The 25,699-nt window shown below is 35.5% G+C and overlaps 1 protein-coding gene across 2 annotated transcripts in view; it reads right to left on the reverse strand.

Moving 5' to 3' along the window:
- DYNC2H1 (dynein cytoplasmic 2 heavy chain 1) overlaps positions 1 to 25,699 on the reverse strand; it is a 164,870-nt gene that overhangs the window by 80,915 nt on the left and 58,256 nt on the right. For both annotated transcript variants that reach the window (XM_061457809.1, XM_061457808.1), the window contains 15 exons: positions 24,918 to 25,031; positions 23,553 to 23,713; positions 23,268 to 23,391; positions 22,402 to 22,523; positions 21,626 to 21,712; positions 20,216 to 20,342; positions 18,950 to 19,091; positions 18,299 to 18,408; positions 15,574 to 15,672; positions 14,257 to 14,380; positions 11,773 to 11,936; positions 10,411 to 10,530; positions 7,937 to 8,071; positions 6,927 to 7,070; positions 4,678 to 4,767 (listed from right to left, as the gene is read on the reverse strand). In XM_061457809.1, coding sequence (XP_061313793.1) covers positions 4,678 to 4,767; positions 6,927 to 7,070; positions 7,937 to 8,071; positions 10,411 to 10,530; positions 11,773 to 11,936; positions 14,257 to 14,380; positions 15,574 to 15,672; positions 18,299 to 18,408; positions 18,950 to 19,091; positions 20,216 to 20,342; positions 21,626 to 21,712; positions 22,402 to 22,523; positions 23,268 to 23,391; positions 23,553 to 23,713; positions 24,918 to 25,031 — 1,863 coding nt within the window. The remainder of the gene's footprint in view (positions 1 to 4,677; positions 4,768 to 6,926; positions 7,071 to 7,936; positions 8,072 to 10,410; positions 10,531 to 11,772; positions 11,937 to 14,256; positions 14,381 to 15,573; positions 15,673 to 18,298; positions 18,409 to 18,949; positions 19,092 to 20,215; positions 20,343 to 21,625; positions 21,713 to 22,401; positions 22,524 to 23,267; positions 23,392 to 23,552; positions 23,714 to 24,917; positions 25,032 to 25,699) is intronic.

Raw genomic sequence — 25,699 nt, forward strand, 5'->3', positions numbered from 1 at the left:
TCTGTAGATACACAGAAAGTTTTATAGATGTGTTCTAGCAAAGCTGTGCTGAAAAGCACAGATCACTATGCAATGCCAATGTGATAAATTGGAACTCGGTATTTTCAAAAATCAGGACCAGTCAAACCAACACTGAGGCCTCCAATTTTCAAAGAGAATGAAGACCTTGGGCCCACTGTAGGAGAGGATCTGGCTCGAGACCGTCTTAAAAATCTGAACGTGCACAAGTCCATGGGTCCTGAAGGAGCTGGAGAATGAAGTTGCGAAGCCACTACCCGTTATATTTGAGAAATCATGGCAGTCAGGTGAAGTTCCCAATGACTGGAAAAAGAGAAATATAACCCCCATTTTCAAGAAGGGGAAAATGGATGACCTGGGGAATTACAGACCAGTCAGTCTCACCTCTCTGCCTGGCAAAATCTTGGAGCAGATTCTCCTGGAAGGCACATGAAAATCAACAAGGTGCTTGGTGACAGCCAGCATGGCTTCACTAAGGGGAAATTCTGGCTGACCAGTTTGGTGCCCTTCTATGATGGGGCTACAGAACCAATGGGCAGGGGTAGAGCAGTTGATGTCATCTACCTGGACTTGTGTAAAGCGTCTGACACTGTCCCACATGACATCCTTGTCTCTAAATTGGAGAGACATCAATTTGATGGATGGACCACTCAGTGCATAAAGAACTGGCTGGCTGGCCGCATACAAAGAGTTGTGGTCAATGGCTCAATGTCCAGCTGGAGACCAGTAACGAGTGGTGTCCCTCAGGGATCGGTGTTGGGACTGATCCTGTTCAACATCTTTGTCGCTGACATGGACAGTGGGATTGAGTGCGCCCTCAGCAAGTTTGCCGATGACACCAAGCTGTGTGGTTTGGTTGATACGCTGGAGGGAAGGAATGCCATCCAGAGGGACCTTGACACACTTGTGAGGTGGTCTGATGCCAACCTCATGAAGTTTAACCATGCCAAGTGCAAGGTCCTACAGCTGGGTCGGAGCAATCCCAGGCACAGCTCCAGGTTGGGCAGAGAAGAGATTCAGAGCAGCCCTGCAGAGAAGGACTTGGGGGTGTTGGTCGATGAGAAAATGAACATGAGCCAGCAGTGTGCACTCACAGCCCAGAAAGCCAACCGTATCCTGGGCTGCATCAAAAGGAGCGTGACCACCAGGCCGAAGGAGGTGATCCTGCCCCTCTACTCTGCTCTCATGAGACCTCACCTGGAGTATTGTGTGCAGTTCTGGTGTCCTCAACATAAAAAGGAAAACGAACTGTTGGAACAAGTCCAGAGAAGGGCCATGAGGATGATCAGGGGACTGGAGCACCTCCCGTGTGAAGAGAGGCTGAGAAAGTTGGGGCTGTTCAGCCTGGAGAAGAGAAGGCTGCAGGGAGACCTCATAGCAGCCTTCCAGTATCTGAAGGGGGCCTATAGGGATGCTGGGGAGGGACTCTTCATTAGGGACTGTAGTGACAGGACAAGGGGTAATGGGTTAAAACTTAAGCAGGGGAAGTTTAGATTGGATATAAAGAGGAAATTCTTTCCTGTTAGGGTGGTGAGGCACTGGAATGGGTTGCCCAGGGAGGTTGCGAATGCTCCATCCATGGCAGTGTTCAAGACCAGTTTGGACGAGGCCTTGGGTGATATGATTTAGTGTGAGGTGTCCCTCCCCATGGCAGGGGGGTTGGAACTAGATGATCTTAAGGTCCTTTCCAACCGTAATTATTCTATGATTCTATGATTCTAAGGTGGCACCTCTTTTATTTCTTTCAAGAAAGTGTGACATAACTAAGAAGCATAAAGCACAGGTGAAAGGGAAGAATGCAAGAAAAATCAACAATGGGACTGCAAAGCACAGGCATCTCAGCCAGCTGATAAACACATCTACTCTCCTATAGAAATTAATGCTGTTCTTGACAATGTTTGAATTTTCCACAGTGTGGTTTTCCACATACAAGCCTTCCCTTAGTGTCAGAGGATTAACAATTTGAAGAATATTAAACTGACAAAAATACTAGCAAAAAATAAATTGCCTGGGAATTTTCAAAAGATACAGGACCAATTACGAAGAAGCATACTCTAGAAAATATTCCTTGCATGTTATAAGGTAAAAGATTACCTGGTTGACTAATACTGGCTTTCTCATCTGAATGTCTATTATATTTTTGAGGACAAAATTATGTTAGAGGGTGAAATTATTTTTTGTTTTCTTTTTATTATTACTTTTTTCTCAGATACCTTTTTACAAGCTTGACACAAAAGTTCAGAAACAGATGTAAGAACAACACACAACAAAATCATGGAATAAGGGTGCTCCAGATGTTCATCATATACAGTAAAAGTGACTTCAGCTGCATCTGCATGCGTATTTTCAACAATATTATGATTAAGTTCCAGAATTCTGGTTTACTGACTAAAGGATACATGTGGCTTAGAGACCATATGCCTACTAGTTTTAATTTACCTTGGAATGCCTGACTACCAAGAGGCTATATATAACTTAATTCATATGAACCACAGACGCTATAAGCTATGTTTGCGTAACTGCAGAAATGCATGATGGCAGCCATGCCAAACTCTTGACATAGTTTGTATCTCTCTGAATACCAATACCTAAAGTTGTTGTTTGCTGCTTTAAATAGTTCTGGTTTATTAAATCTTTCAATTACAAAACCATATGGGAAAAAGTATCCTCAAGGATACAATTAAAGCATATAAAGTACATTATACTTTAATTTGGATGCATTTACTAGTGTTTTTTTTACAGGGGTAGGACTGGAAGGCAAACAAGACCAAACAAGGAATCAGGGTCAAACTGTACAAAGCATTAAAGTTCTTTCTGTATTGATAAATAAAACACATCCATGAACATCAAATCGCTGCTCGAGTAGGGCTGGGTATCAGCCAGTGGGTGGTGAGCAATTGTATTCTCTCCCCTTGTTATGTTCCTATATTTTCATTATTATTGGTGGTAGTAGTAGTAGTTTTGTGTTATACTTTAGTTACTGCACCGTTCTTATCTCAGCCCATGGGGTTTACATTCTTCTGATTCTCCTTCCCATCACTCCAAGAGCAGGGAAGAGAAAGAAGGGAGGGGAGTGAGAGTGCGGCTGCGTGGTTCTGAGTTACCAGCTGGGCTTAAACCACAACACTAACCCAGGCCAAACCTACGACAGCAACTATTGTGACAAACTAACAGTACAGGTGACCATTCCCAGTGCTTCACTTCAGTTACTAGCATATATTAAGATCATGTACACACAAACATAATTATTAACCACAGTAAGACAAACAAGACCATCCATCCCAATTCTAGCATGCTTAAAAGGGTATAAGCTTGTATCAGCTATACCATTTTTGAAGACACTAGTAAAGCCTCGGTGTCACAGGAGTCTTTAAAGAGTTGCATGGATAAAAGGCAGAATTAGCAGTGGCTTGCTGATGGAGTGAGGAGCTTATTTTCTCCATTAGTATCATGTATCTCTCCAGAACATGATACTAAGCTAGATGGACCATTAGTCTGAAGCTTCACAGTAACACACTTTCAGTATTTTCTAAACTCCAACCTGATCATTCACAATGAAAATCTCTCCTACTAGAAATCTCTTATCTGTGCCTTGCTTTTGAAATCTTTAATCTTTTCTGATATATAAAAATAGTTGCCTTCCGATATTTGAAAGATGTAATGACTTATTGGAAGGTTTCACATGCTCATGACTTCAAACACAGATATTAAATTCTTATGAGTCTTCCATGAGAATCCACTTAGACTTTGCTAAAACAAAATCCTTAGAAATAACTGCTACTTCTGCATCCTCAATATAGTGGTGCTAAACAGGGGTGTGGGGGAAGGAGGCCCAAAATTTTCCAAGATCTCTCCATTCTTACTGATCAAACTCCAGACTTGCATGATTGTACTACTGTTCAAATCATCTGTGCAGACCTACTATGTATTCTTCAGCCTGGTACTATAAGACAAACACTTCCTGTTATGACAGCTCCATGTGGAAGTAAAAATTAAAATGGATAGTGAAAGGCATATCTATGATAGGTTTTCACCAAGAAAATAAAAAGAAAAAATCCACCTGATTCAAATACAGAGCAAAAAAGAAATACATTAAGAACATTGTATGGAGGAACAGGGGAAAAGATAGAAACAAGCCAGCAGGTAAGACATTTGAGGCAAGATGCAGAAAGGAGACTATTACAATGGGATTTTTTTGTTGTTGTTTCCTTTAATAAAAACATTATAAAAATAAATAAAAAAAGAGCAAATAATCACACAAAATTGTATCATGACAGGTAGGTCAAACATCATGGGTAGAAGTGCTAGAAATAAGAGTGTCCAGAAGACTGCAAAGCCTGGGACTGGCCAAGAAGCCACAATGAGGCAAAGGTGAGGAGCCAGAGGTAAAGCAGAAATAGGACTAGACTGAGAATACCCTTGTCCATTAGAAAACTGCTCTGTGGAGAAATGTGCATAAGCAATCTTAGTATTGTCATATCCTAATTGTTAGTACTCCTAATTTTTCATGTTATATACTGCAAGTGTAATTTTCTGCATGCACTACATATGTATTAACACAATACTACTTATCTGAGTACATGAAAGTGTTTGTTGCTGAAAGAATATTTTCAAATCTAATGCACTGCATAAAAGGCAAAAAAAACCCCACAATCTTACCTTAAACAAACAACGACAAACATATTCATACACTGTGTGTTTCAATGAACCAATAAGCAACTTGATTCTTTCCTCAGTATTGCCTGAATCCTAAAAAGAAAGTTTGGGTTTCAAAATCCATGTGGAAGTAAAAATCTTTTTATGCACCTTGCTTGTAAATTTCAGCAGAAGGACACAAACAATCTGGACTCTACATGACCCTTACTAGTTCTAAAAACGTATTACTGAATTCAACTGCAGCTATCAATGAGTAGATGATGAAATGAGAAGTTCATAATGAAGCATTGAGAAATAAATATTTTGACCTTGAATATTTTGACTGTGAACATTTTACAACATTTTATATATAAAATAAATATATAGGGAATGAGAGGATAATTTCTTCTCCTAACATTAATATCATTGAAATTTCATAGTTCTCACATGGTAAAAACCTGATTATTTATTGAATTATTATATTTAATGTTATTAAACAGGTGTGTTGATATTAAGTGTAGTTGCTAAACCTCCAGTCAAATTTGTACCAACTGAAGTAAGCATTGTAGAAAAATAGTAAATATACACTGTCCTTCAAAGCTTACAGACTAAAAGACTAATTATAACAGAAGAAAACTGAAAGAAAGGATAAAAGAGAATAAAATAGGATAGAAGGAGGGGGGAGTTGAGGGAAGTAACAGTTGGTATGAGATTTATCACAGACAAGTTCCTTTCCACCATGTTGCTATTTGAAGAAATGAGTTTATAAAGAAGGAAAATTGGGATTCACAACCTGATTCAACTAATAGCTTTCCCATGTCTAAAAGACAGCTTGGGAAAAATGAAAAATTGGATAGAGAAGCAAAAATGAAAAAAAGCAAAGACAGCAAAACCAGAAGTTGAGCTTTAAATAGTTAACATAGTAGGCAGGAAGAAATGATATTTTGAAAGAGTGTGAAAGTAAGAACAAGAATTTAGAATCTCGTGTTGTTAATAGGTAAAGAACTTGAAAGAGGGTAAGTTCTCATAGTCAGAACCATGTTCCTAGTAATGACTGCAGCTGAAGGAAAGTTTAGGGCAACTAAGATGATTAAGGGAGTAGAGCATCTCCCTTACGAAGAAAGACTGAGGGAGCTGGGTCTGTATAGTTTAGAGAAGAGGAGACTGAGGGATGACCTTATTAGTGTATATAAATACATAAAGGGGGAGTGCCATGAGGATGGAGCCAGGCTCTACTCAGTGGCAAACAATGATAGGACATGGGGTAATGGGTACAAACTGGAACACAAGAGGTTCCACTTAAACTTGAGAAGAAACTTCTTCTCAGTGAGGGTGATGGAACACTGGAACAGGCTGCCCAGGGAGGTTGTGGAGTCTCCTTCCCTGGAGACATTCAAAACCCGCCTGGACACATTCCTGTGTAACATTATCTAGGTGTTCCTGCTCCGGCTGGGGGATTGGACTAGATGATCTTTTGAGGTCCCTTCCAATCTCTAGCATACTGTGATACTGTGATACTGTGAAAGTTGTAAGCACAGATGCCAGAATAAAGGAGAATCTAAAATTGACACGACGAAAGGCTGGTGAATGCCTTTTTAAAGTAGAAACAAAGAGAAGTAAGGTGAATTTTGGAGATGCTGAATAAAAAGAAGACGAATTGTTACTCAGTGGGAGTTTTAAACGTAAAGAATGGGGTGACAAGGCATAAATCTATAATTCTTTGCTTCTGTAAGAAGAATATACTGACCAGTAGAATACATAAAAGTAAAAATTACGTTTTTCACAAGCCAGGCCACATTCATGCTTACAAACTGTGCTAAAGTAGATAAATTTTTGATCTTCCTTCAGCTAACTGAATCATGTAGAAATATCTCTTTTCCTATTCTACCCTTTGTTGATAGAATTAGTGTTCTTTATGATTAGACCAGTAATTTCTTTAATTAAAGTCCTTCGTAAAGTTATAAACAACCTTGTTTTTCTTAAATCACCTTAAACAAAGAGCGAGCCTGAAATTACAAATAAGAGTTACTTTGTTTTCAGCTGGCACAGCAATTTTACAAATTTATATGTAACATAAGGTCATTAAAAACTCCATGTGCATGTATTCTGCGCATCTAAAGCACATCAGCTCAGTATCACTACTTATCATACATTTCATCATGTTATTATTATACATTAGTTTCTAAGAATGTTCAGAGCAACTAACAAATTCTAAGGATCAAAGCAGATTGATCCTTCTGCAGCATTAACAGCTTCAGGAAAACAGAAAATACCTGCTCGCTTTGCAGAGCCCTTTGGAAAAGTCGAAGGAAAGCCGCCAAACTAAAACGGTACATGTTATTAATTTTGGACAAGTCAGAGATAATGAAATACATCTTGCTGGCACTCTCAGCTAACGGGAGATAGGCGTCCCTCTCCTGAGGATAAAACAAACATACTTAGATATAAACCCAGAACACTACTGCCATCTACCGGTTATTCCACATTTACTCATCCCACCAAAAAAAAAACATTCAGATGACACCAGCTGCTTTAGAAAATGGAATCCTTTCCGATTCTTCAAATTGAGGGCCATTCACTCAAGACTTAAACATTTTCTTTAGATTTCAAAACTGAAGAAATTACTTTTAACAAAAAAAGAAAATCTTTGAATTATGAAGAACTTTTTGGAAATTAATCCCTAGAACACTGAGGTCTCTTCCCACCACAGAACATCTCAAAATTTAAAAGAAAATTTTAAACAAATAAGAACAAAGAGGAAACCTCTGCAATGTGTTACTAAAAGAGCATGTTAGATTAATAGCATCAGCAGTGATATAAATTTTTGCAGTAGCAAGGGATATATTAAGTAAGAACATTCATGTGAGCCACACTGTTTGCAAGAGTGTGTCTTGGGGTAATGGCTGGACTTGATGATCTTTAGGGTCTTTTCCAGCCTAGTTGATTCTATGATTCTATGATAAGAGTAGATGGCAAAAATAAAGTCAAAGCCCATTACTTGCCCACAAGTCCTTGGGAAAAATTCCTTTAATTGAAACTAACAGACTTTAAATTGTATAGTTATTCAGCATGTGTAAAGCAAAGGAATTTAATTAATGCAAATACTTTCTGTACTTGCATATCCCACATATCCACATTATCTTTTACTCAAAAAAAATAACTTAAGTATGTTACTGATTTTATACTCCTGTGGATATAGGAGTATAAGATCAGTATCTCTTGATATAGATGACTATTTTTAGCAGGAGAAAACCAGCAATAAAAGATCAAAGTATTCTCTTACCTTATCAAGGAAACTCTGAAGTCTGTGAGATTCAGCAAGTGATTCCTGGATGAGTGCACTACTTGCTTTAGTCTGATTCAAAGATTCAATGAGATCTTTATTTTCTAGTATATTGCCTTGTGATGTTGCAAGCGTCTGTGGAAAAAAAAAAATAAAAAAATAGCCATCTATGTTACATTACAAAAACCCTGTAAAGCAACCATTTTGTAAGCTCTCCTTCTCTGAACGTATCAAGAGTACTAGAAAGCCAGTGGTTACTAGATGCATGGAAAATAAAACCCCAAGAAAAAACTCCAAAAACACAGACTGCCAGGTTCTGGAACTTAAGTTGTCAGGAAGCTTTTGAGCATAATTCCTTTGATCAGAGGTTTAGCCCTAACATCCCCATGATAAATAAAAATTAGGGTTATTTTTTTTCTTCTATTTAACTACCAATTTAACCTGAAAATGGCTACTAGTAATGACTTCCTGTACCCAGTCATTCATGAATTCATTAACTTTCAAAAGCATTCCAATATCCTCTATATAATTTAGTTCTGTTTTCCAACTGAGATGAATACTCACAATTACAACAATTTTAAGAGATCCCTTCCAAATCCTTGATAATATCCTACATTTTCCCAGAGTTCTCCTGCGCAAACAATTTCATTTCTAGTAAACAGTGGGAAAAGCTTGAATGGTTCACTATTTTTTAAGGGGGTTTAATAACCTGCAGTAAATACATTTCAGTACTTTTCTTTATTATTATTATTTTTTACAATTCTTTACAATTTTTGGGTTTTTTTTTTTTTTTTTTGTCAGACACCACCACCAAATTAGCTTCTTATCAGTCAAGTGAGCTCGGAACGACTACATGTAGAACAGCATTTCAGGACATTTGGAGGAAGAGATTCACCAGTTAGAACAGTAAAATGCACTTTGTTCTCTAGTTGAAAAGAACTGAGGACAAGGCCAAGATCATCTGTTTTTTCAAGAAGTCTGACTTTGCTATAAGGGTTTATAGTGTGAGCTATGAGATAGCAACAGAATGTGTGTCTTTGTCCCAAAGCTTTCAGGAAAAAAACAGCATAGTACTTCAGATAGCATGCTAATGTTGGTTCTGGATTAACTGGAATTTAGCTAGATCACCTCCAGCACTGACTTCTTTGTGGACAAAGTCCATGTAGCACCTGTCAGTTTCCACTGAGCTTTAGGTTTTTTTTTCTTCAGGGTCAAACATTATTCTGACTTTAGTGCTAACAAAAATGCCAAAGCTGAAATCAACCTCAGTGTTAACACTTGGCCACTTTTTGTTGCTGTTATGTTAGGAACCAATTACTTGAAATTCTGCACTTGACAATTCAGGCTGAACAAATGTGAAAGATTTTGGAGTTCCAGCATCACAGAGGGAATCTGTTCTAAAGAATGGACGTTTTTTTCTTGCATCTCTGAACTCAGCTTCTGGCAGACACTAAGGTGCCAAAAAATGATCAGCTGTGAATACAGAATTTTTTTAGAGAACGAGTTTCCCTGTGCCTGTAAGAGAAATCTGCCCCATCAGAATTTTAAGTACGATTTCAGCTTAGTATTTGTAAAACCAATTAGCTTATGTTAAGTCTATTGTTCTGAATATTGAAAAGTTCTATGACTTGGCTACAGACTACGGGTTTTGAGTCAGCAAGTCAATCTCTCTGCACCTATGACATCTTAGAAAAAAGCATTTGAGGAGGATTCCTATCAGCATGAAGTACAGCTCTGTGAAATCCACAAGACGTAAACAAAAAAAAAAAACAAAAAACAGTGCCTCTTCCTTGAAAGCTACTTTTTCTTATAGAGCTGTACGAGTGTTTCCAAGCATCATTACTTTCATTAAAATAAAAGGGTAAACTGAAAACTGAGAATATTAATTGTATATATGAAAATCAAAATGTTAAATATAAAGAATATACAGTTCATTGCTAACAAGAAACAACTGTGGAGGTATAAATTTTTAAATGTCTCTCTGAACAAATATTTATATTTTCTACCGGGAATTTTTCTGCCAGGTTTTTTTTTCCTTTCACAATATAGAATAATTTCTCAACTGGGAAAACAGTCACTTAACATGATTCACAAGCTTAAAAATGTGACTTTTTAATTTTTAACAAAATTTTCTCTTTTTTAGTGCATTAAAGTTAATGACATTTCTAATCAATCTTAACAAGTCTATATCTATTCATGTGTTTGATAATGCTTAATGTATTGAAATACTATGGTTTCATGACAAATGTACATACTTTATCTACTTTAATCTTCCAACAGCCCTAGGCAAATAATGCTTTTATTTTCTCAAACCAAAAATTCTGAGGGCTCATTATTCCAACACTCTCACCATCTTCATTCAAACACATACCAATATGGTATTTTGTATTATTTCTAATAATACCAATATAGTATTATTTTAGACCAATAGACTTTTTAGTCTAACAGATATAAAGGAGGTGAATTTATTTTACCTCCAAAAGAGATTCCTCAAGCTTAGCTAACTGTATCTTCTTATCTTCTTCTTGCTGTAACAGTTTTGTCTTCTGCTCTTCCAAATCAGGCTTTTCATGCTGAATTGTTAAAGCCAAAAGCTAAAAAGAAACAAGATTATATTATATGTATTTTCTAATATATATTCATTAACTATATAGAATAATATATACTCATTATTCATATATTGGTATATAGTCTATAGTCTTGCAATTAGACTTCTGAGTGTTTACTCAGTTGCCCCAGACATCCAACAGCATTAAATCTATGTAGCCATCCAGAATACCCTGCAGTGGCCAGTATAATTCAGGAACTACTGTGAACCATGCCCTTTTGTATAACAGCAGATGTTGGTCAGGTGAGATTCTGAAGGATATCTCAAAAGGCACTGTATCACTTTATTAAGGACATTGATTCATACCCTTTTATGCTGAGACCTAAACCTTTGCACTTCAGTCTGAGTCACATCTGTGCTTAAATAACTGGCAGCCTTCATTAGTATATACTGTTATCAGATACAAAAAGATGTAAGTGATGGAAAGCAAAAATTGGACAGAATGGCAGCAAATTATTTTCCAGCAGGTGTACCAAAAGCCAAACCCCTCTCCTGCCAACAAAGAGAGAAAACAAAAACCAAAGTTTTTTTTTCTGTATTTCCACTTAAAAAAGAGATTCAATTCACCTGGTTACATTGTACAATGCTAGTTCCATATCTCTGTGTTTCACATTTTGAATTATATCTTACTTACTGACATTTTATTTACATCCTATTCTAAGCCTCTTGTTAGTTTGGAAAAACTTGTTTCATAACAAATACAAAGGGGATTTTTTTCCCTTAATTCCTGTGTTTTCTTGCTCTCTTCCATCTGTATGCTACATTTTACTTCCTAGATGTTAAAAAAAAAAAAGTACTCAAAAGCTACTAACATTTTGAAACAAGTAAAATATACAGATTTTTGGTTCCATCAAATTTTTCCTGTACATAAGTTATCTTTGTATTATTCTCTAACTAGGATACTGGAGAACAGTAACAAAAATGTTTCCACAGTACCGTAAATGCATCTTGAACAGGAAACAGAAGCTTAGTAATTAATCTGTCGCAACTGATATCAATGAGATGGTTTCCATTTTCTCTATTGGACTCACTACTCAGTTCCAAGTGCATGAAAACAAGATTTAAAAATTTAAATTTAGTTTCAGCATTGATGCTGCTATTTATATTTATGTGCTAGAAAATATCTCCATGAGCATTAATGAAAACTGCACTATAGGGCTTCTTCCAGAAGCTGGATGTAGCTACAGATGTCTGCCATACATATATTAGTTTTGTTCTAAATGCCTACCTGCCCTCTTAAGCCACTTCCTGTCGTGATAAAGTTTACTTCAGTAACAATAGAAGAAGCATCAGGTGGAATGAATGGATTTGGGTTCCTTGTTGATAGAAAAAGATGGAAATCTTCATTATAATCTATCATTTTTTCACCTATTTGTATAGCGTAACGGGGTCCTGTAGAAAATAAATAATGTTATACTCTGATTGGAACATTCTACATTTATCTCAAAATAATGGTATTTGTGTAATACTTTATGAGCGATAGATGCAAATATTTATCAAAATTTGCTATTGTACAGAAAGAAAAAGAAATTTTAAAAACTTAAGGAACATAACCTATGTTGCATTGTTAGATAAAACAATGCAATATACAGCACTAATGTAAGGAAGTTACATGGTGAACATATTTAATACACCAGAGTACTTTATTTATCCTTACCCAGTACAAAAAGCATAAAGGGCAAAAGAAGCACTTGAAGTAAAGGAACACTAATGAATCTTCAGACAATGAATAGGACACAACAGACAACATAAGATGCACTGGAGATTACCCTTTTGTGTAACAATCCTGTCATAACTTAAACCATACTCATTTACACTCATATCATTTCTGCATTGGTAAACTGTTCTACCAAAACACACTAGCCATAATTACACACTGGTGAACTTAAGATGGTTCAACATTTTCTGAATGCAATTCAAAACCACTAGATTTCATCTCTGGATCTGTTACATTTACTTGTAGAAGGTTACTGTGCGATCATAATTCTATTAAAATTAATTTCTATGTAATTGTTACAAAGAATGTCTATGAAACTAAAGATGCTGGAATATCTAGTTATTAAATTGAAAGAAAAACATTCCATTAAAAGTATCCCATAAATTTGTCTTATTATAAATGCATTTAATTTAATCACAATATGAAAGAAACAATTAATGTATTTAATTTCTTCTGTCATGGTTTTCAATCTCTGTTTATACTCCTAGTATTCTGACATTTCTTGATATGCCTGTCACAGAATGAAAGCACATGGATGGCCTCTTGCCATCTTCCCTCTACCATGGGTTTCCATTCTAGCAGGGTCAGAACATAATAGACTCTAAGACTTTGCCTCCAAATACTAAAAAAGAAGGAGGAACAGAATTATAAGGTCAAAAGTTTCAAAGTGAAAATTCCCTTTCCAGAGAAATTTCTGAGGTAACATACTTAGTTGCTTCTCTATTTTTAGCACCAGGAGCAGATCGGAAATGCTCTCAATATAAATCTCCTGCTAAAGCACTGGTAGAGATGAAAATCACATACCAATTTTGCTTCTGTGCCAAAGATCAAAATAAATTTTAGGCCTATGCTGTAAAAATGTCAAAGACAAAATGAAAGCTGTACTAAGACAAATTCATTGCAGTATATATATTCACATTTTTCTTTACATGTCATTCCAAATAATGAAAAGATGTAGAGTCATCACAACCAAAATCATATAGATAGGCCCCCACCTCCACTTTTTTACCAAGAGGAGGAGTGTGTGCACGCTTGTGAAGTGACTGAAAAGACTCAAACGGCAACCCATTCTTCCTCCCTTTTCAAAAACCAGCTACCTAATTTGGACTTGCAGAGACCTACCATTAACTTAGCTCATTAACGTTCAGAAGAAGATTCCTGAGTATTATGAGTAATTTCCCTGAATAAACTAATATATTTTTATTTAATCTTCTTTCTCCATAGTTCTGCAGACATATTCATCTCTTAATTTGATTCCCTGAGTATAAACAGTTAAGATACCTGTAATACTGTATCTCTGTTTTCCAAAGTTGAACAGAAGCTAGTGGAAAAGAAAAATTATAAAGATGTTCAACCTTGCCTACTACAGATCCCTGAAGTCACCACTTTGGTGGTGTTCTACATTTATTTTTACCATGAATTTACATTTAAAGAATTACTTCTACCTCAGCCACTATTAGATCTAACAGACAACAAAAAGTAGTCTTGAGCTATTTTCAGTGCCCAAATTTCATAATGTTAAATTACAGGTACAGGCTGTGCAACTAACACTTTTCTAAATTAACAACAATTTGGAAAATATTTAAAACATACAGTGTGTATTGTTTTAATCCATTGGCTCTTTTGATATAATTTCAAAATATGCAATATAACCCAACAAAATTCATGTTGAGATACATTATTACTGTTTATCTTTGCTAAACTTTCAACTCAATTTTACATATCATCCTCTTAAAGCAACCAAATCTGTTTCAAATTAACTTAAAATTTTAATTGTGAAGAGTTGATAAAAATATCCAGTCAAAAAAATTCCAAATACTTTTCAGTATCTCCAGCTTATTTCATGCACTGAAGCGTTAGCAGCAGGTTAATGTTAGAGAGGAAAAAAAACGATACAGTACTGATGTTTTCAGAAAAATCAATTTTTATACGCTATATACAGATCTAACCTACAAAAGCTTCGAACAAGCATTTGTAAAGATCTTGGTCATTTACCTTGAGCAACAAGATCTTTTCTTAGCAATGGGTAAAGTACAGGCTCTACTCCATCCATTTCCTGTATAATAAGTGTTTTTCCAAATCTCACTGCCAGCTCAAGAGTGGTTAAGAAGTTGGTGTCCTAGGTAAATAAAAATAAATTGCTGAGTCACATTTTTATGAAATATTAACACTTCGAAATGAACAGAAAGGCATTATACCAGGAGTCTGAATCTTAAATTCACTAATTGGTGAAAAGTTCTATTACAAGCATCGTATGATATTTCAGGGTTTAACCACAAATGTTTAACTTAAGTAAGTTTGATCTATTCAGTTACTGACATACAGGCAACCCATTTAACACGCCGAGCTCTCCATGTGCCACACCAGAAGAAAGCAGGTCTACCATAAGTATTGTGTTTTGTTTCAGGTGCTCCTGGAAGTCCTAGCTAGTTAACACATCTCAAATGTTATTAGGTAGCTATGTCTCAAAACTGAATCAAGACCTAAGGACAGGATTCACATAAAGATATCTAAATACAGTCTTTTGCATGTAGGTGTCTAAACATGCACATGGTGTTTAAGATTCCACTACAGTTAATGGAGACCCTAGACAATGCAGACAACAGAGCCTAAAAAGTAATCAAGCCAATCAGCTAGCAGGAGAAACTTTAAATCACCCAAAGATATGCATTTAATACCATCAGAGAGTAGCTAGAAGGCCTGTGCAGAGCTAGCAGTGATCTGTCAAAGACCTACATTCTGTTGAATCAGCATCTTGAGGCCAAGCAGGATTCAGTAAGGGGCTTTTGAAAGGCCCTGGATGCCTAACTATGTGTGTGTGCAACTGAGCAAAGAATCACCACCCATGTAAACAGTAACATGTAGACAATCTTAGGTACCTTAATCTCAAACTGAAATCCAACCTTCTATTTCAAATATAGAGAAAACAACACAAAGACCATAGGGAAGAAGTGTATACATACTCCTGAAATAAAGTGAACTGCAACCAAAAGACCTCTCTTGCTATCTCCCTCAGAGCAGGAAATACTGATACTCCTGGAGGGGGAAGCATGAGGAGATAAACTTGTAGAAGTAATGCCAGATTTTGACCCTCAATTTTAAATACTCTGATCTCCTCCTTGAGTAAACGAATTTTCAATATCATGTAAGAGTCATTGTAACCTAGAACTCTGTGAGAAATTACATGCTTCATGGAATATAACCACATTTTCACTGATTGCTGTCACACCCCTTTAAAAACTGCTCTCTAAGTCTGGAATGGAATGAGCTCAAGCAGAAAAGAACTGTTAAGACCAAGAGTAAATATTGCACCTGTTGATTAATAACTTCCAAACGTGATTCCTTCAAATGTGTCTTCAACCATTCCGTAGCCCGGAAAGAAGGGTCTATCAAAAATGGGCAAACTTTACTCTAGGGGAAGAATAATAAATAGATAAATAAATAAATTTACTGAAATCTACTTTGTTTAAGAATAAAATTGAACAAAGTCCTTTTCTATTTCCCCAAAGTACAGTCATTTTAATTTCATTTTTTTTTAATTCATAAAAAAACAATAGCAGCCTAGTAACAAAATTACTTTTTCTTTTTCTTCCTGTAGTGGGCAAAGGTACAGTACATCTGGGTTTGGACCTCAATGCATTTTAGAAATAATAACAAATATAAGTATTTTGCAGGAATAAAGATACCAATAGCATTTTACTTACAATAACAAATAAATCCAGATCTCAAACTTACAAACATTATGATGTAAAATATTTTGGTGATATCGCCTGGTAACATGAATACTGATGAGACAGCGGGCTTCCATTTTCGTAAAACCTTTATCAAATGTGTGGTTCCCATACCAGTACTGTGCAAAGCTTTACTATTATATAAAGATACGCTATGCCATACACATTGCTTTCTAAATGTTGAGACTTTAATCACCAATACACTAATTATGTAAGTGCTCAGAACTTACACAATGGTCACAACACAGAGTGACCAGAGAGATGGTAGTAAGAGCGGAAATGAAAAGAGACCTATTCACTGCTGACATGTGCATTTAAGATTTTACAGAATCATAGAATGTCCCAGGCTCATGTCCCAATAGCTTTTGAGTATCTCCAGGGATGGAGACTTCCCTGGGCAACCTATGCCAGTGCTCAGTCACCGTCACAGTAAAAAAGTGTTTTCTAATGTCAGGACAGAGTTTTCCATGTTTCAGTCTGTGCCCATTGCCTTTGGTCCTGCCCCTGGGCACCACTGAGAAGAGCCTGGCTCTATCCTACCTGCACCTTCCTTCAAGTATTTCTAAACATTGGTAAGATTCCCCTGACCCTTCTCTTCTCCAGGCTCAACAGTTCCAGCTCTCCAGCCTTTCTTTATAGGAGAGATGCTCCAGTCCTTTCATCATCTTTGCGGCCTTCCACCAGAATCTCTCCAGTACATCCATGTCTCACTTGTATTGATGAACACAAGACTGGACACAACACTCCAGGTGTGGCCTCATCAGGACTGAGGAGGAGAAGGATCCCCTTCCTTGACCTGCTGCCAATACTTTGCCTACATCAGCCTAAGACGCAATTGGCCTTCTTTTTTGCAAGGGCCCATTACTGGCTTATGTACAGCCTGGCATCCACAAGGAACCCCAGGTCCTTTTCTGCAAAGCTGTTTGCAACTGGGTAACCACTGAGACATGTTGGTGCCTGGGGTTGCTCCTCCCCAGGTGCAGGACTTGCAATTCCTCTTGTTGAACTTCATGAGGTTCCTGTCAGCCCACTTCTCCAGCCTGTCACGGACTCTCTGGGCAGCAGCTCGACCCTCTGATCTCCTCCCAGTTTTGTGTCATCAGCAAACAGGCTGAGGGTTTAAACATGTATTTTCAGAAATTCTCTGGTTCATTCTGATAGAAGAACACTTTCAAGGTCTGGGGTTTTTTACGGTTCTGAGTCCTACTATTTCAAACTGAGTAACAACACACACCTCAAGCTGCCTGACAGGGAAACATAGACAATATCCTAACGCCAAAAGACAAAGAGCAGCATAAAAGCTTAAGAATCATGCTGTAAATGACTTTGGTAAAATACCGAATTCAATTCAGTTTTAAAGGGGTGGTGAAAAAAACTGTCCATAAAGAATTAGTTGGGCTGAGGGAGCACTTGAAAAGCTCTGCATACACAGTGAGATTTTTAACAGCTCGATCTATTCAACTCAGGAAAATCAAAAATAAGATTTGATTACAGCATATAAGTAACTGTAAGGGTACAAGATGGTATTTATTGAAGAGTTTTCAAGCAACTGAGAAAGGAGTAGCTAGATGTACTATCAAGATCATAAAGCAAAATAAATTTAAATCAGAGAAAAGGCTGTAGCTGATTTGAGAGAATAGTCTATCATCCAAGTGGCAAATGCAGATTCTCCTCCTGGCACTAAATCTTTACTTTCTAGCAGGTCCAATATTATGTGCATAAATGCAATTGTATATGAATATCATTCATTCTATACATCTATATATAACTATACGATAAAACTGAATCATATAGTATAGTATTATCATATTTCTCTCAAATGTCATTAGCTACTGCCCTTAAGTGAATGGCATTTTGCATTCTATTTCACAGAGCTTATCTGATGATATCTAAGGGTTTAAAATCTAGTTCTTGTAAAATGTATCTGCACATGGCTTTTCCCTTTTTCTGAGAAAAAATATTAGAAATGATAAAGTGAACATAGGATATAATCTTCCGCTGTTTGTGTTGCTGTTCATAATTATTCACTCTTTAAGCCTTAATAGACTGATACCAGGCTTTGTCTTTTCAACATCTGGAAGAAAATTATAAAAGCAAAACTGAAAAATACGTATTTTCTGTAACTGTTTTTCTTCTTGCTACAGAAAACCCAGAGTTACATAAGTATTGGTGTCTCTGTGCGTTCTGTGGTGCTAAGAAAATAACACAAATGAAATGGTTCAAAATTTCAGAATTATGCCATGTTACTGAAATTTGTAGAAACTGAAATACTGCCAAGATAAGACAAAAAAATCCCACCAAATTACCTGCAAAATGACAAGAGCATTTTCTATTGAAAGGTCATCTGAAGGTAAACCTTCACTCTTCCAGACTAACTCCTCACTTTCTGTACACAGGAAACGCCGTAAATCGAACTCTAATAAATAAAAAAGTTTAAGTTTTTGCTAATATTGTCTGCATAAATTTTAAGCATTTAGCACTCTATATAATGCGAAAACTCTGTCTAATCTACAGTGCAAGTCTGCAGACTTCCCTTAATTTATTATTTTATTGCTTGAACTTAGTACTATTAACCAGCTGGTGTTATAAAAAATATTTAATGGTGTTACTAACACATATCAAAAAAATAACTGGAAAAGCAGAAGCATTCGGAACGCAATGGCAAATTTACAACAGTTAGTGTGAATACATTTACTTACGTAAACTTTTATTTTTAAACATGGACTATGGAGCTAAAACTTAAGAATTTGTAAGTATTTATAATCTTAATAATTTCTAGAGTTATCCCAAGAAATAGTCTGTATATACAAGTACTTATTGAGTAAGAGAATGTCGCTTTTCCATTGGAACACCAAGATAATTAAGACTGTCCATTAGAACTCACTGGCATTTCTCAATCAAGCTTAACTACTTACACATAGGCACACAGACACACAGACACACACACACACACTTACTTTCAAGGCCTGCTGATTTGATCCATTCATCCAAGCTGGTTTTCCTCTGATCTTCAGGAGCAGCAGAAAGATAAGTAATAAATGCAGCTGCTAACTGAGCTTTTTTAGGCAGTGTAGCCAGTTCATCTGTTATCTCTGACACCTTAAAAAAAAATTAGAACAGAATACACAGGTATATTACAAACAAAAATTATGTTAAGATTTCTCATCAGTTACTAGAAAGTCAGAATTAAATTTTACTTCCATGAGACTACAATTGACACAGTCTCTCTCTTTTGTATTTCAGGTATCTATACATAGCTAACTCATAGCTACACGCATGAAAGTACGTGAAAAGTTCTTTTTAGCTCTGGAATTGAACATGAACAGAAGTTTCTGAGAACTTAGCTACTAAAAATCTATCAATCTGATGAACAGTTCACCTTTTCACTTATAAGCAACTGGGTAAATAGTATTATAGTAAGAAAAATAAATACACATCACTAGTCAGAGTCAGCTAGTGAGTACCACTTACAATATGTAAATACTGTATGTACCTATTACACTTAAAAATGTGACTCACTGCAGACTTATGTGATAAAATAAATTTATCATATATCTTCAAATAATTTATCTGCACACTACCTCTGCTTTGAAATGTTCCAATATTTTGGAGAAAAATACAGTGTGTACTATTAATATATAACCTGGGCTTTCTAAAGACAGGGGTAATGTACCAGAAAGAAAAACTGTGAGCAACCACTTTTAAAAAACATTTAAAATCTGGGGTTCAAATACAGGCAATCCTTACTATAGAAGATGGGATAGCTTTAAAGCTACTTTAACAGGAAAATCAACCTTTTTTTCCATTATGCTAGTCAACCTACAGGAAGGATTCATTAAACCCTAACTTTAGTTCTTCAAAACGCACGTAGTCTAATTGTTTAGGCTTTTTTTCAGTGTCCATTGAGAGACAGGACCATGTCTCTCAGCAGAGAGATTTTTTCCAGTTTTAGATAACCAAGAAAGCTTGGCATCACTTTCTTGAGATGACAGCTATTTTCAGCTGGTATATATCTTGAAATTTTACTTTTTGTTTCAGGCTGAAGGAGGGCCTGTGTGTGCAAAGAAGTTTCAGAAGGAAGAAAAGCTTGTATTTCTAATGAGAAATTAAAAAAATGTACTTAGGAGACACAGAATGGCAATAACTCACATTCTCCAAACAGTGCAAAACCTCAGTTTTCACATTATTAGCTATAAGATTTGCTTACCAAAATTTTCACTAACCTGAGTGTTCCATCTTTTATGTTCCCTATCAAGCTGATTTATTAGTATCTCTGCAGCTTTCAATGTTTTCTGAGCTTTATTTAGTTCTGCTTCAAGTTTTGCTGCTTCTGTTGTTCTGCTCTGGAATCTGTAAGAAAACTACTGTTTGTAATAGCATTTCATTGCATGAACTACTAAATTTTTGGACAGTTATTTTCAAGGCAGTTTAATTGCCTGAATTTGTAATTAATCCCCCCCCAAATCTTTTTTATACATTCTGCTTCTAATTGGCAGATATCTTGTTAAGACTTCTAACTAACAAAATTTAGACAGATGCACAGGTAAGATTTAAAAATACATTTATATTGTAGACTCTAATGTCTCAAAATCATTACTTCTTAAAAAGCCTGACTTTATTTTAGTGATTGTGTTTTGTTCTGCACCTAGACACAACAATAGCGGGCTCAATGGCATACTGTACATTAGTATTTTTTTGGTAAATTTAAACTATGAAACCTTTAAAGGAGAACATCACTAATTCATATGAATGACCCCAGTGCCATGTGCATTACTCTATTTTGTAAACTACCACTAAGTAAGAACATGCCCCAAACAACAGTCAAGGTTTAGGTATTGATTTGTAATGTTTAATGCCTACTCAGCTAAATTAATATTTAATTAAAATAATGCATTTACTATTCACCTTTTTAAAAATAATATATTTAACTGTAATGTACAGTATTTAGTTAATCTAAGACATCACTATATAATTTAATGAAAAGGAGAATTCAACAACTTTTTTTTTTTTGCATCTTACAAAACATGACATTTAGTAATATGCACAAATGTCAGGTCAGGTTGTATAGCAATACAGTATCCTGTATTAACTACATAAAAGAAACCTCAAACTAAAAGACTTGTATTCTACTGAATTTGGAGAAAGTATAGAAGTTCACCACAGCAATTTTTATGGCAGTGTAAGTAACGTACTTGATGAGATGCTAAATTAAAAGGACAGTTAGCTAGCTGTCAGGAAAGTAGGCCACCCTAAAAGAAATAGAACTGCCTTTCTTCAAGCTGTGATCACTGAAAGTCTTGTATAGGAATGTTTCCAAAGTCCAAAGGAGACATAAAAGTCCTCTTAGTTTTAAAAGTGAGATACATACTGCTTATCTTTGCAGTGTCTACACTGAAGGCTTCCAACACAGTAACAAGAAACAGGTAATTTTAAGGAGCATTTCATCTGCTAGATGAGATGAACTCTATTCTAACAGTATTCATTTCCACTGAGGGTCTAGAAAGCCTCATTATTGCTACTTCTGACGTAAATTCAGAGCAGGGAAAGACATTTCCTTAGATAAATTTCATTACTCATACTGTAAATTCATCAATAGTTTTATTAGCACCTTAAAATAAACAAACCTGACTTACTTATCTTTGAGTTCCGATACTTTTTGACCAACAGAGTTCAAAAGATTTTCTAACTTCTGTTTTCTGTCTTCAGTTTTCTTGAGATTACTAAAAAAATTTAACATTTATTTTAAGATTATGGAGGATAAATGCAACAGGGAAGTTATTTACATAGAGATAGTTCAGAGACAGTTCTTTCTTGATTTATATTGACAAAAATCTGTTTTCACATGTAAAAGTTTTGACTACATCTCATCATATAGCTTCAAAAATGGAAACCAAACAACCCATTCAAATATATTCTTAAAGATGAGAACAAATGCTTCCATTAAGGAATTTTAAGACTTCGTAAAACAATCAGTATAGATTCCTCAGGTTATGGATATTCATAAGACTATGTTGTATCTTTTTGATCCCAAGAAGAAACTGAGTATGCTTAGAATGTGACTGAAAAAAGTGGAGCTAGCAGACATCTTTCTTACAAAATAATGGGTTTCACCAACACAATACATTTTAAACTCATATGTGATCTTCATTTCTTCCTGTCACATTCCAGCTGACACAGGTAACTTGTGATTTGCCAAAAAATATCCAAGGCATAGCTGCCAGGGAAAACCAAATAGTGCACGCTTACTTTTCCTGTCTCAGCATGAATGTTTTATTACCTATGGATGAGGCAGTTTCTTATATCTTTTTATTTTCCTTTTTAATAAACTTCAACTACACCTTGGCAGCTTTAGTTTCACCCACCACCATTGGAATTAAGAGCATTTACTTTGTAACAGTGTCTAACTTACGCTTCCAAGCCAGCCTTTTCTTTTTCCAAAGGCTGAATTCGTTCTAGGACATGGGAATACTGGACATTGGCATTGACCCAAGCTGCTAATGGAGCAGCTGCAGCACTGGCTCTTTTAGCATTCTGGAAAAAATCAGTAACAGTTACAAGAAAGTCCTTGAAGTGTAATGTAGATAAGATAAATACAGCATAAATAACTGCAAAAGATTTACAAGTTATCAATTTAAATATGCCTATTAGCCAGATCCCCTAATGAACTTTTCTTTTAAATTGTTACTAAGCGATTGTATTTTAGGCCATCAATCCATGTAACAAAATAATGGGTGTCTTTACAGTTATGAAGCTTCACTGAAGTTAGTAAGCTTTAAATTAACGCATAATTTATTAACATGTTCCTTCTCAGGGAACTACAACTTTGCTTTTAAAAATAAGAATTCTTTTTTATAGCTACTACCAAATCAATTCTAAAACATCACCCATACATTTAATCATCATTAGTCCTCCTTTTTTTAATTAAGTGTATTGTTAAGACTCTTACTATTACCAGGAAGCCAGAAAGACCCAGTTACAATTCCTTTCTCTGAGTTCTGATTTATACTAGTGACAAAAATCTCCAAGGACCTGACTCCTCATCCCACTGCTCGTTAGTAAAAAAATTTTCACTATTAGAGGCAGTGTGTGACAGAGTAACCTCTGCTACAATTTTATCTCTTTAGACTGACAAACTCTAAGCAGAAATAATCACTTTTTCTATAATTTCATTCCAAAAATTATGTTGGAAAACCAGACAATCATGTCTTTTTTTAAACTTTCCTTTTTTTTTTCCCCTCATCTTTTTTCATTTTATGTAGTGCAATCAGGAATTACCTTTGGATCAAAAGATGGTCTGTTCTTAGAAAGAAGTTCTTCAACACTCTCCCGTATTTCTTTTGGAATATTACGGGCATCAAAGGTTGCTATGTCCTCCCTCACTCCTCTTTTAGCCAAGAAACTGTAAAAAGAATTAAATAACTAAGTAAAAAAGAAACAATGTTAAAGAGATTATTTCTGCATGAGACCAAAGAATTCTGTACATAGTGTTTCTGAATATAATAAAAAGATTTTCACATTGCAAATTACTGCTTAAGTTTAAAGCTTAAATAATATCCTTACCTCTTCATGCTCACCCATGATGTATCAAAAATCCCCATCAGCCGTAAAACTCCTTCTAGTATGTCTCTGATTATGTCTGGGGGCATCCGTAATGACCGGATTTCTGACAAAGACTCTGGTTTTATATTTCCAACTGCTAATTTAGCTTCATTAACCAGTGGCTTAAAATATAAAAACACATTTAAAAAGAGATGAGGATATAAGAAACAGAACATTTGCCATTTCAGTATTCATACGATTTCTTGTTCTTTTTATATATTTTATTACCTAAACAACTGCCACTGATGCATACAGGCGCACATTTATTTAAAAATTGCCATGTGTTTATTAAGAGATTATGAATGTATTTCCATAAAAGCCAGCATGTTATACCCCTGACCTTCCTTCATTTTTCATTCAGCACTGTAATTCATAAACATTATATAGATATTAATACCAATCATGTTTGTTTATTCTTTCATTGCTTAAAAGTTCATTGTCATACAGATATGCTTTAATAATGATGCTAATTAACATCTGTAGGTATGCCTGAGGGTGTCTTTCTAAAGATGTGCAGAAGTACAGGTCACAAAAGCTTTTTATCTTCAGTAACTAAACAAATCCAAACATCCTTTGCCCTTATCAAAAAGCAACAAAATTATAAGACAGAAGAAAATTAAAGTTTATCATTAAACACTGTGAACACCTTGCACATCCTTCATATTTATCAAAGACCACAGAAAGGTATTTGCCCTAATCCTGTAGTTCTATGTCACTTTCAATACAAGGATATAATTTCTTGGCATTTATGATATTTAAAAGGAAAAAAATTACGTTGCTGTACTTTTTTCTTGTTGTTTAATACAATTTTAAAATGGATGGGATGGAAAACAGAGACTAAAAGCAATGACTGAACACACACACCTCTCAAAAAACCTGATGCTTAATGGCTGTAAGGTTTCTGGAACAAGCAGTTTGCTATTAGCAACATTAGGATATATAATTTTCAGAACTTAGTAATAACTAGAAACTATTGCTCGTTAAGCTATTTACATTCAGCTGATGATAGAACCAGATTGATCATGGCAGAGTAATGTAGTTGGTCTACATAAGATATTAGTAATAGAAAAACATCCCACAAAATCTGCATAGTTCAGCTGTAGACAGCAGCAACCCAGAAATAGAAACTGAAGGAAAAATTTGGCCTGAAAATTCATTCTGTAATTAAGATTTAATGGAACACAAATGCCAAAATGAAAATCTCAACCTGGTAAATAAAATACTATTTTCTAATGCATAAAAGCCTTAATATCAAAATAACTTAAAGCAAGATTTAAGACATACAGGGATACATTTTGCAGAAATATTTTGTATGGCAGGACTTACCTGAACCTCTTTTAGTTCCACTTCAATTTTTCTTTTTCTCTCTTCTATTTCTGCAGCCTCTTCTGCTATTCGGTGTTTTAATTTTTCCATTTCTGTTTTTTGCTCACTAGCACTCTAAAATAAAGAGAATACCTTTAGTTTTCAAATTTACACAATTTTATTCCATTAGGTCTTTTATTCTTTTAATCTTGATTGTAATGTAATTTGCAAAATACCAATTGCAATATCTTGCTGAGACTGATACCAGACATGTTGACTAGATAACTAAATTATGGAATAAGCATCTTCTGCTTTTACTATGTCTCCTTCTCTTTCTTTACCACAGACAAGATCTGTACCTCTATTTTTGAGGCTCATTATGACCTTTTTTCTCCTTGCCTCTGATTTTTCATTCCTTATCAAGATGTCAGTCCCCCTCTGAAAGGGTAAGCAGTGACAGACTGTAAATCCTTACTACATTGGAAAGTACTATTTTCCTGCTGTTGTCTTTACAGATGCTCACCTTTCTTTCAAGATGCCATTAAAACTCTCCTTTTCTATAATGCTCATAGAAGCAGCAGTGGTATTGGAACTAAAGCCTATTAATCTAAAAATACTAATATTTTGTTTAGCAGGAAATTTGCACCCTTCTGTCTGTAAAGATACTTGCCATATGTCCTACATCATAATAGGTATTTTAAGCTCTTTGGGTTTACATCTGGGTTTTTTTTTAGACTTGTACTGTGTCTACCATACAGGAGATGGTATCTATTAGCCATCTCCAGGGCTCCTTAGTACTTCAG

Source organism: Pezoporus flaviventris, unplaced genomic scaffold, assembly GCF_033815535.1.
Source record: "Pezoporus flaviventris isolate CSIRO_AGI_PZ_B2104156 unplaced genomic scaffold, CSIRO_AGI_Pfla_v1 ptg000025l, whole genome shotgun sequence".
In the NCBI taxonomy this organism is placed as follows: domain Eukaryota; kingdom Metazoa; phylum Chordata; class Aves; order Psittaciformes; family Psittacidae; genus Pezoporus; species Pezoporus flaviventris.